General features: G+C 39.5%; 1 protein-coding gene across 1 annotated transcript in view; it reads right to left on the minus strand.

Annotated features, from left to right (window-relative positions):
• Positions 1–296: 296 nt before the first annotated feature.
• cacng5a (calcium channel, voltage-dependent, gamma subunit 5a) overlaps positions 297–12,815 on the minus strand; it is a 114,185-nt gene continuing 101,666 nt past the window's right edge. The window contains exon 6 of the mRNA XM_079840999.1: positions 297–3,078. Coding sequence (XP_079697125.1) covers positions 2,821–3,078 — 258 coding nt within the window. The 3' untranslated portion in view covers positions 297–2,820. The remainder of the gene's footprint in view (positions 3,079–12,815) is intronic.

Below are 12,815 nucleotides of genomic sequence, written 5' to 3' on the forward strand. Positions count from 1 at the left end.
ACTGTTTTGTTTTTATATTTATACTAAAACACTTTACAGAAAAACAATAATGGTAAAAACATTTTGATTACAGCAGTTTGCACCAGTTTGGACATGGTAAGTAGGTTTCTAAAATGTTGCAAGAAGACAAGTTGAGATGATATGATCAAAACAAAGTTTCTTCTACTCCTGTAAGCCTTTTAAAACATAACAGTTGTATTTGCAAAGTCTTAGGCAATATATGGAAACTTGATTTCACTGAATAGCTCAGCAAGTTGTAATATATTTTGGAATTATTTAGTTGACAAACCAACAGTCACAAAGAAATTACTTTATTTAATCTATATTGTATATTGCACAATGTTACATTTTTCATAGTGTACCTTTTAAAATCATGTAATATATTTTGTAGTACACACACTTGCTACACAGCAGCTACACAAGTATGTGACATCAATATAAAAGTCTCTTTAACATATTTAATTATTAGACATATTTATGGCCCATATGTATAAAAGTTTTTGTACATATAGGCCACAGTTTTGATTAAAAACAGTATTATGTGCTCAAAAAAAACAAAAACAAAAAAGACTACTAAGAAGAAAGCAGCAAAAATATTTGATGTGCTATACATTTTTGACTACCAGAGAAATGAACTCTTAAATACCTCTGGAAACCTTCAATGTGATATTCGCATAGTTGTTTATTATTGAATCATAAACTCTAAATTAACTAAATCTAACGGACAAAAATCTTTTTCCTTTGGGTTGCCATCTTGTCCATGAGTAACAAGATATTTGTGTTCTTATTTTCAGCTTTTGTTTCTTACTGGCTCTTTGTTTTCAGACAAATTCAACATTGGATGGTATATGCAAGAAGATGGTTGCATGAGTTTATTTTAAATAAATCTTGTAAGACTACAATAGGCCAACTCTATCTTTCATATTAAAGAGGGGAAACTCTAATTAATCTATTAATTACACAATTTTTCTAACATATATACTGCAGTGAAACAATCAATAATACAGAATTTTGTGAACAAAACTATTTTTGTCTTTGCATCATTGATGTGTTGATTTTCTGATTAGATCAGAATACAAAGCACTAGTATATAACAAAAAAGGTAACACATTATTTTGATTATCCGCTTTAAACATTCTGTTGCATCTACACGTCAACTAACTTTTATTAGAGTACAAGTAAAGTATTTGTAGTCTGTCTACTTAATACCTGTTTGCACTTTATTTCGATGGCCCCACAACAGACATTCTACTACTAACCCTAATCCCTTATTACTACTAACTAGGGATGCAACAATACAGTTAGTCCACGGTTCAATACATACCTCGGTTTTTAACCACGGTTTTCAGTTCGGTTCTGATGGCTTGTCCCATCAGTTTTTTGTTATTCTATTCTTAGGCGACAGGAACAGCAAGAGGTTAAGGAAAATACTCTTTCTTTATTTTACTTAAAAGAATTGAAAACCCTTACTTAAAATTAAAACTTTACTTAAAAAAAACCCTTAAAATAAATATATATAAAGATTTACACTGGCAGCTCAGAACTGTACAGCAGCATTTAAGAATGAAATTGAATGAATAAATGTAAAAATAAAACACAACATAGACTTCACTATAAAATAAACATTGATTCTTATTAAAGCTATACTGTATTAGTTTTTCAGTCAAGAGCAGTGAGTGATTTTCTCTTTGTCTTTTGTTGTTGTATTAACATTAAAGGGATAGTTCATTCAAAAATGAAAATTCTGTCATCGAGAAATGAATACAGGTTTGGAACAATATTAGAGTGAGTAAATAATGACATAATTTTAGAGGCGAACTGTCCCTTTAAGGACAGCGTGTTCACTACCTCACAGCTGTCAATTTAAGACCTCCGTGCATCTAATATACAGACACACGCCGATTTTACTTTCACTTTAGACAACCGACTGTGTTTATGTTAACCTTGTGTGTATTTGACAGTATTAACGCAGTAAGACGACTACTTAGTTCAGTATTCAGGTGTTTGACAGGCGTTTAGTGCGCGCGCTCGGAAAAGCGCATGTTAAAACCGCACACGTGAATGAGCCGGCAAGGCTTTAAACACATGCGCAAATAATGAACTTTCTTGATTGTGAATATCTATAGTGTTCCGTGAGTATAACTCTACCACTAACGTGTGATGTGAATGTATGTCGCGTTGTTCAGTATTGGGATGGAGGCAAATGATAGAATTTGTAGAAAAATAATTAATTCAATAAAAAAACGAAAAAAAAACGAAATTCACAAGCGCGTATTGAACCGTGAATGCCGTACCGAACGGTTCAATATTATATTGAGAATTGTGGCATCCCTACTACTAACCATACCCTACCACTAACAGTTACTAATAGTTTATTGAGAGTTAGTTGACACGTAGGTGCAAAGTTACTCATAGTAAAGAGAATGTCCAAAGCAAACCATCAAAAATAAAGTGTAAAAAAAAAAAAAAAAAAGGCAGAATAATATTAGTCTAGAATAATATTAACATTCATGCCAAACACAAAATGCCTCTGCTATTCATACCAATAACAAAAACATCAATATTTAAGCTCTGTGTTATGTTTATCAAGGCCAGGTCCAGATTTTCTACACATCAGTGTGGTGCACTACAAATAACACGATACCATCATCTGATGTATTAAATTCAGAAAAACTGCATTGGTACTGAAGGCTCTCAAAGACAAGTGAAAAACGCCCAAACACACATGATCTCCGGTGCCAAAGCCATTCCAGCACCGCATCTTCAAGAACTAGCTATAGAGCTTTCTTCTTCAGATATCACTAATGTGTATTTGCAATCTCAACAGGGTGATGAGGACATCTGATCATAGTCAGGACACTTGAGGAGGGCAGGGTAGTTTGAATTCATTTGGAGTGATGCTTCACTGGAGATGTCTGAGGGGCTGCGTCCACGAGCCCTGGCATCTGGATGCAGGAACTGACCAGAATAGTCAGAACAGTTGCTGAGGCGTGGTCTGTAGAAACCTGGGTGTGGCCTGTACATCTCCTCTGCAGTGTACCGCTTCATAAACAGGTAGACAGACATCACACCTGCCACCTGAGAGATTGAAAAACATGGGAAATTAATGAAATGCAACAAATTATTTTACATTTCTTTTGGGTGTATAGGGTACTGAGTCTCATTCATTACTTACTGTGTGAATTTTTGCATACGCACATTAATTACTACTTAAACTTGTTATATACCTGCTCTCGCTTTATATATACCGGTCAAAACTTTTGAAACATTATTATTTTTAAAGAAGTAGTTTTTGATTTCATTGCATTGGCTGCCAGTCAAATATAGAATTAATAAAAAAAAATTGTCTATAATATTTTGTTTATAAATCTGCCTCAACTCTGTCTATTTTAAAGTCTACTCTCAAAACGTATTATTTCTCCCTGGCATTTAATATTTCCTGACTTGCTGTGCAATGATACTTTATTTGTCACATGTCTGTCTGAGCACATGTCGTGTTTTGGTTAATTTCTGTGTCATGTGTGCTCCTGTCTTCTGTCTTGACCCCACCCCTCTTGTTATGTGATCATTGGTTTATTTGCCCCACCTGTTCTTCCCCATTACCTGCCTGATGTGTCACCCTTTATAATCTACGCGTGTCTGCAGTCCTGTGCTTGATCGTTGTCTTATGTCAAATGTCGACTGTTCTCTTTTCCTGCTCCTTCTTCCTGCTCCTTGTTCCTGCTCCTTGTATTTAAGTATTTCTAGTTTGCCTTGCTCTGCTCGCGTCGCCCAGACGCCTTGCTCTGCCTGTGCCGCCCAGGCACCTTGCTCTGCTGTGGCCAGCCACTGACCAGCATCCAGAGATGGCTCCAGCCACTGACCAGCGTCCAGATAGGGCTCTGTCCCGTGCACGGAGTCCAGAGAGGGCTCCGTCCCGTGCACCGAGTCCAAAGAGGACTCCGCTTCCTGTTACGAGTTCAGAGAGGACTCCGCTTCCTGTTACGAGTCCAGAGAGGACTCTGCTTCCTGAACTGGGTGGGCTGCCCTGGCCTCCTGAACGGTGTGGACCACCACACCCTGACATTATTTTAATGCACCTCATCCATTTTACAGTGTGTGTTTTATAGATTGTGTCTTATTGTTTGTAATCTTGGTGACTATTCAGTTTTGCATACCTTGTGCAGCACTTTGGTCGACTTCGGTCATTTTAAATGTGCTATATAGCCTAAACAAACATTGTATTGTAAATTCCCCAGATCTCAATCCAAACGAGCATCTGTGGGATGTGCTGAACAAACAAAGGATCTGCTGCTAACATCTTGGTGCCAGATACTACAGCACACCTTCAGGGATCTAGTGGAGTCCATGCCTCAACGGGTCAGGGCTGACAAAATATACTGTATTTTTGTAATTCTGCTAGGTAGCATAAATGTCACAGAAACTGAAACTACATAAAGGTGCTGGTCATATAATTAGAATATCTAATTATAAAAAGTTGATTTATTTCACTAATTCCATTCAAAAACTGAAACTTGTATATTATATTCATTCATTACACACAGACTGATATATTTCAAATGTTTATTAGGGCCCAAGCCCTGAAAGGGCGCAGAGCCCTATTGTTCTTCCTCAGATTATTAGGGCCCAAGCCCTGAAAGGGCGCAGAGCCCTATTGTTCTTCCTCAGATTATTAGGGCCCAAGCCCTGAAAGGGCGCAGAGCCCTATTGTTCTTCCTCAGATTATTCTTTTTAGGGCCCAAGCCCAAAGGGCGCAGAGCCCTATTGTTCCCCTAAGGATTATTAGGGCCCAAGCCCTGAAAGGGCGCAGAGCCCTATTGTTCTTCCTCAGATTATTCTTTGTTTTTTTTTTTTTTTTTTTTTTTTTTTTTTCGACTTCTCGGGTACTTTTGGGGCACTTAACATGCTCGAAAACTCTTGAAACTTCGCACAGGCGTCGGAATGCGCGGCCATCAGAGCCGGGCTGAAGCTGGTACCCGGGCGTGGCAGGGGGGCTCGACAGCGCCCCCTTAAGTGGGGTCTGAAAACTTGGTCCATATATCAAACACACTTGCACGTACATGTATGAAACTTGGTACACATTTAGATCTCATCGGGCCGAACAACTTTCGTGCTCATAGTTATGTGTCAGCCCAACAGGAAGTGAGCTATTATGGGTTGTTCGGAAAACGCATGCTCTGGAATTTAATATACTCCTCCGAGGCCATTGTTTCGATCATTGCCAAACTCGGTCAGCATCAAGTGAACATATTCAGGATGCTAAATTGCGAGCGGATTTTTGATATCTCGAAAAGTCTGGCCGTGGCGATGCAACGAATTTATGGCGAGAAAAGGGAAACAGGAAGTGTGTTATAACTTGTGCAAACATTGACTGGTTTGGATGAAACTTCAGCTGTGTGTTTGTTATAAGAAGCCGATCACATGGATATGACTTTTGTGAGTCAAAGTTATAGCGCCACCAACTGGCAGCAGGAAGTGTGTCACTTTCAAAAATGCTTTGAATCACCATCTTATTTTCACCAGATTTATTTCAAACTTCATCAGTATAATGTGAAAACATGACAGATAGAGACGTATGAAATGGATTCCTGAAATTTCAAATACTGTTGCCATGGCAACGTGTCAAAGTTTAATAATCTTTTGGCTTTTCTGAGGCTCTTAGCATGCTTGAAATTGCTTGAAACTGCTTGAAACTCAACACACACATCAGAGATGTCAGTCAGTACACATGGGCAAAGCCTCAGAAACGGGCGGGGATGAGGGGCTCTCTAGCGCCACCTTTTGACAAAAGTGAAGGGCTTCGTTTCATCTACAATCACCAAACTCAGTATATATATTGACCTCATCGAGCCGGACAACTTTCTAATTTACAGTCATTAGCTCCGACCAACAGGAAGTCAGATATTTTTGTTTGAAGGTAAATTTTTGGTTAAATCGGGGTCTGAGTTTTTACGTTCTCCTCGTAGGCGTTTTATTCAATCTCCACCAAACTCGGTCAACATGAAACAAAGATACTGAAGATGCTAAAATGTGAACGGATATTGGATATCTCAAACGGTGTTTCCATGGCAAGGGATTAAATAAGGACAAAAAAGGGGAACAGAAATTCTCTGTGTCTGCTGCTCTCCCCTCAATGAACACAAGATGGCAACATTGTATTAGTTTTGAAGCAGGATAAAAAAAAAACTTGTTTCTCTCTCTCTCTCTCTCTCTCTCTCTCTCTCTCTCTCTTGTTTGTGATTTATGAGGACACAAATTTGTATAATGACATGGGTATTACACTGGTATTACAACGTGTATGTGTGTGTGTTTAAAAACATACTAAAACAATGTTTTATTAAAATGTAACCAAATAGCTTTAAAATAATCATACTATTTTTCAGATCAATATATTTATTTTATTTAATATATTTCTTCTGAATATTTATTCTCTGTCTGCCCTCCCCTCACTAAAAGGTAGCAGTGTTGTTATTTTTGAAACTCTCTCTCCGTGTGTGTGTGTGTATGTGTGTGTGTGTGTGTGTGTGTGTGTGTGTGTGTGTGTGTGTGTGTGTGTGTGTGTGTGTGTGTGTGTGTGTGCTTGTTTATGTGATTTATTAGGGACACAAATTTGTATAATGACATGGGTATTACACTGTTATTACAACGTAGTGGTTAATGAGGACATTTCATGTGTCCACATAATAAAAATATCTTTAAAAACATACTAAATAATGTATTATTAAAATGTAACCAAGTAGCTTTAAAAATATACTACAAATTACAATGAAAACATGGTTTATGAGAATATTTCCTGTGTCCCATAAATGAAATAGCTTTAAGGGGTTTGTGTGTCTGTGTGTCTGTGTGTCTGTGTGTGTGTGTGTGTGTGTGTGTGTGTGTGTGTGTGTGTGTGGGCATGTTTTTGTGAAATATCAGGACACAAATGTGTATAATGACATGGGTATGACATATTACAAAAAGAGGGTGAAATATGAGGACGTTCCCCATGTCCTCACTTTTCAAAATGCTTATAAATCACACAGAACAAGGTTTTTTTCACAGAAAGTGAACTGCACAGTCTCCTGTGAGGGTTAGGTTTAGGGACAGGGGCAGTGTAAGGGGATAGAAAATACGGTTTGTACGGTATAAAAACCATTACGCCTATGGAATGTCCTCACATTTCACAAAAACAAACGTGTGTGTGTGTGTGTGTGTGTGTGTGTGTGTGTGTGTGTGTGTGTGTGTGTGTGTGTGTGTGTCCACCAACTGGCAGCAGGAAGTGTGTCACTTTCAAAAATGCTAAATCACTGTCTTGTTTTCACCCGATTTACTTCAAACTTCATCAGTATAATGACAAAACATGGCAGATGTAGACATACGAATGGATTCCTGATATTTTACATACTGTTGCCATGGCAGTGTGTCAAAGTTTAATCATCTTTTGGCTGTTTTTGAGGCTCTTAGCATGCTTGAAATTGCTTGAAACTCAACACACACATCAGAGATGTCAGTCAGTGGAAATGGGCAAAGCCTCAGAAATGGGTGTGTTGGAGGGGTGTTTATTACAACATAATCATGGTTTATGAAGACATTTCATGTGTCCCCGTAAATCAAAATAGCTTTAAAAGCATACTAAACAATGTTTTAATAAAAATGTAAAAATGCAGAATGTTTTCTGTGATGGTAGGTTTAGGGGTAGTGTGTGTGTGTGTGTGTGTGTGTGTGTGTGTGTGTGTGTGTGTGTGTGTGTGTGTGTGTGTGTGTGTGTGTGTGTGTGTGTGTGTGTGTGTGTGTGTGTGTGTGTGTGTGTGTGCGATATGTAGGCTTAGGGGTAGTGTAGGGGGATAGAATTTACAGTTTGTACAGTATAAAAACCATTAAGTCTATGGAATGCCCTCCGCCTGTCTTTCCCCTTCCCCCTCTCTATCACTCTCTCTCTGTGTGTGTGTGTGTGTGTGTGTGTGTGTGTGTGTGTGTGTGTGTGTGTGGAGGGGGGGGGGGGCTCTCTCTCTCACCCTGTGAGTATGTGTGTGTGCCTTTCTCTCAGTCCTTCCCCTCCCCCTCACTCTCCCTCTATCATTGTGTGTGTGTGTGTGTGTGTGTGTGTGTGTGTGTGTGTGTGTGTGTGTGTGTGTGTGTGTGTGTGTGTGTGTGTGTGTGACTTTCTCTATTTATTTTTTATATTGGACCACACATATTGATTTCAAATGTATTCAACATATTTTTTTCAGAGAGTGAAATAAAAAAAACTTTCTCCCACCATTTAGATTTTATTTCTTTTTGTTGTTAAAATCTTGTGAATCTTGTTCAATGTGCAGATTGCCTCTCTCTCAGTCCTTCCCCTCCCCCCTCACTCTCAGGCTCACCCTGGGTGTGTGTGTGTTTGATTGTGTGCGCGCACGTGTGTGTGTGGTGTGTGTGTGTGTGTGTGTGGGGGGGGGGGGGGGGGGGGGGGGGGGGTGTCTCTCTCACCCTGTGAGTTTGTGTGTGTGCCTTTCTCTCTCGGAATGATAATTTACCCCTTTCGTATCATAGACTATCACAAAAAACTATCACTTTAGTGTGAATAAGTAAAAAAGAACTACAAACACCTTGAATTAAATACTGGCCTTCTGGACTTACAAAATTTTGAGCAGGAAAATATAACTTTTATTTATGTTATCCTATGACATTAAAATTAATCTAGATTTAAATTACATCATGGGTGTGGCTTGTGGTGATAGTGGCACCAGTTGCTGCGGTAAATGTGGCATATTCGAGCGATTCTAAAATATTCTCCTGTTTAAATGCATATTGCCTGCCGTGCACAGTTAAGCTGATGCCACCGGCGTGGCGGTGCCACCGGCTTGGGCCCGTCATCGCTGCTCGCAGCTTTATTATTAGGGCCCAAGCCCTGAAAGGGCGCAGAGCCCTATTGTTCTTCCTCAGATTATTCTTTGTTTTTTTTTTTTTTTTTTTTTTTTTTTTTTTCGACTTCTCGGGTACTTTTGGGGCACTTAACATGCTCGAAAACTCTTGAAACTTCGCACAGGCGTCGGAATGCGCGGCCATCAGAGCCGGGCTGAAGCTGGTACCCGGGCGTGGCAGGGGGGCTCGACAGCGCCCCCTTAAGTGGGGTCTGAAAACTTGGTCCATATATCAAACACACTTGCACGTACATGTATGAAACTTGGTACACATTTAGACCTCATCGGGCCGAACAACTTTCGTGCTCATAGTTATGTGTCAGCCCAACAGGAAGTGAGCTATTATGGGTTGTTCGGAAAACGCATGCTCTGGAATTTAATATACTCCTCCGAGGCCATTGTTTCGATCATTGCCAAACTCGGTCAGCATTAAGTGAACATATCCAGGATGCTAAATTGCGAGCGGATTTTTGATATCTCGAAAAGTCTGGCCGTGGCGATGCAACGAATTTATGGCGAGAAAAGGGAAACAGGAAGTGTGTTTTAACTTGTGCAAACATTGACTGGTTTGGATGAAACTTCAGCTGTGTGTTCGCTGTAAGAGGCCGATCACATGGATATGACTTTTGTGAGTCAAAGTTATAGCGCCACCAACTGGCAGCAGGAAGTGTGTCACTTTCAAAAATGCTTTGAATCACCATCTTATTTTCACCAGATTTATTTCAAACTTCATCAGTATAATGTGAAAACATGACAGATAGAGACGTATGAAATGGATTCCTGAAATTTCAAATACTGTTGCCATGGCAACGTGTCAAAGTTTAATAATCTTTTGGCTGTTCTGAGGCTCTTAGCATGCTTGAAATTGCTTGAAACTGCTTGAAACTCAACACACACATCAGAGATGTCAGTCAGTACACATGGGCAAAGCCTCAGAAACGGGCGGGGATGAGGGGCTCTCTAGCGCCACCTTTTGACAAAAGTGAAGGGCTTCGTTTCATCTACAATCACCAAACTCAGTATATATATTGACCTCATCGAGCCGGACAACTTTCGAATTTACAGTCATTAGCTCCGACCAACAGGAAGTCAGATATTTTTGTTTGAAGGTGAATGTTTGGTTAAATCGGGGTCTGAGTTTTTACGTTCTCCTCGTAGGCGATTTATTCAATCTCCACCAAACTCGGTCAACATGAAACAAAGATACTGAAGATGCTAAAATGTGAACGGATATTGGATATCTCAAATGGTGTTTCCATGGCAAGGGATTAAATAAGGACAAAAAAGGGGAACAGAAATTCTCTGTGTCTGCTGCTCTCCCCTCAATGAACACAAGATGGCAGCATTGTATTAGTTTTGAAGCAGGATAAAAAAAAACTTGTTTCTCTCTCTCTCTCTCTCTCTCTCTCTTGTTTGTGATTTATGAGGAAACAAATTTGTATAATGACATGGGTATTAAACTGGTATTACGTGTATGTGTGTGTGTTTAAAAACATACTAAAACAATGTTTTATTAAAATGTAACCAAATAGCTTTAAAATAATCATACTATTTTTCAGATCAATATATTTATTTTATTTAATATATTTCTTCTGAATATTTATTCTCTGTCTGCCCTCCCCTCACTAAAAGGTAGCAGTGTTGTTATTTTTGAAACTCTCTCTCTCCGTGTGTGTGTGTGTGTGTGTGTGTGTGTGTGTGTGTGTGTGTGTGTGTGTGTGTGTGTGTGTGCTTGTTTATGTGATTTATTAGGGACGAAAATTTGTATAATGACATGGGTATTACACTGTTATTACAACGTAGTGGTTAATGAGGACATTTCATGTGTCCACATAATAAAAATATCTTTAAAAACATACTAAATAATGTATTATTAAAATGTAACCAAGTAGCTTTAAAAATATACTACAAATTACAATGAAAACATGGTTTATGAGAATATTTCCTGTGTCCCATAAATGAAATAGCTTTAAGGGGTGTGTGTGTGTGTGTGTGTGTGTGTGTGTGTGTGTGTGTGTGTGTGTGTGTGTGTGGGCATGTTTTTGTGAAATATCAGGACACAAATGTGTATAAACATGGGTATGACATAGGTATTACAAAAAGAGGGTGAAATATGAGGACGTTCCCCATGTCCTCACTTTTCAAAATGCTTATAAATCACACAGAACAAGTTTTTTTCACAGAAAGTGAACTGCACAGTCTCCTGTGAGGGCTAGGTTTAGGGGCAGGGGCAGTGTGTGTGTGTGTGTGTGTGTGTGTGTGTGTGTGTGTGTGATGGGTAGGTTTAGGGGCAGGGGCAGTGTAAGGGGATAGAAAATACGGTTTGTACGGTATAAAAACCATTACGCCTATGGAATGTCCTCACATTTCACAAAAACAAACGTGTGTGTGTGTGTGTGTGTGTGTGTGTGTGTGTGTGTGTGGGGGCATGTTTTTGTTAAATATCAGGACACAAATGTGTATAATGACATGGGTATGACATGGGTATTACAAAAAGAGGGTGAAATATGAGGACGTTCCCCATGTCCTCACTTTTCAAAATGCTTATAAATCACAGAATGAGGTTTTTTTTCACAGAAAGTGAACTGCACAGTCTCCTGTGATGGGTAGGTTTAGGGGCAGTGTAAGGGGATAGAAAATACGGTTTGTACGGTATAAAAACCATTACGCCTATGGAATGTCCTCACATTTCACAAAAACAAACGTGTGTGTGTGTGTGTGTGTGTGTGTGTCCACCAACTGGCAGCAGGAAGTGTGTCACTTTCAAAAATGCTAAATCACTGTCTTGTTTTCACCCGATTTACTTCAAACTTCATCAGTATAATGACAAAACATGGCAGATGTAGACATACGAATGGATTCCTGATATTTTACATACTGTTGCCATGGCAGTGTGTCAAAGTTTAATCATCTTTTGGCTGTTTTTGAGGCTCTTAGCATGCTTGAAATTGCTTGAAACTCAACACACACATCAGAGATGTCAGTCAGTGGAAATGGGCAAAGCCTCAGAAATGGGTGTGTTGGAGGGGTGTTTATTACAACATAATCATGGTTTATGAAGACATTTCATGTGTCCCCGTAAATCAAAATAGCTTTAAAAGCATACTAAACAATGTTTTAATAAAAATGTAAAAATGCAGAATGTTTTCTGTGATGGTAGGTTTAGGGGTAGTGTGTGTGTGTGTGTGTGTGCGATATGTAGGCTTAGGGGTAGTGTAGGGGGATAGAATTTACAGTTTGTACAGTATAAAAACCATTAAGTCTATGGAATGCCCTCCGCCTGTCTTTCCCCTTCCCCCTCTCTATCACTCTCTCTGTGTGTGTGTGTGTGTGTGTGTGTGTGTGTGTGTGGAGGGGGGGGGGGGCTCTCTCTCACCCTGTATGTGTGTGTGCCTTTCTCTCAGTCCTTCCCCTCCCCCTCACTCTCACTCTATCATTGTGTGTGTGTGTGTGTGTGTGTGTGTGTGTGTGTGTGTGTGTGTGTGTGTGTGTGTGTGTGTGTGTGTGTGTGTGTGTGTGTGTGTGTGTGTGTGTGTGTGTGTGTGTGTGTGTGTGTGTGTGTGTGTGACTTTCTCTATTTATTTTTTATATTGGACCACACATATTGATTTCAAATATATTCAACATATTTTTTTCAGAGAGTGAAATAAAAAAAACTTTCTCCCACCATTTAGATTTTATTTCTTTTTGTTGTTAAAATCTTGTGAACCTGGTTCAATGTGCAGATTGCCTCTCTCTCAGTCCTTCCCCTCCCCCCTCACTCTCAGGCTCACCCTGGGTGTGTGTGTGTGTTTGATTGTGTGCGCGCACGTGTGTGTGTGTGTGGTGTGTGTGTGTGTGTGTGTGGGGGGGGGGGTGTCTCTCTCACCCTGTGAGTTTGTGTGTGTGCCTTTCTCTCTCGGAATGATAATTTACCCCTTTCGTATC

This window comes from Gobio gobio, assembly GCF_949357685.1.
Source record: "Gobio gobio genome assembly, chromosome: 17".
NCBI lineage: Eukaryota > Metazoa > Chordata > Actinopteri > Cypriniformes > Gobionidae > Gobio > Gobio gobio.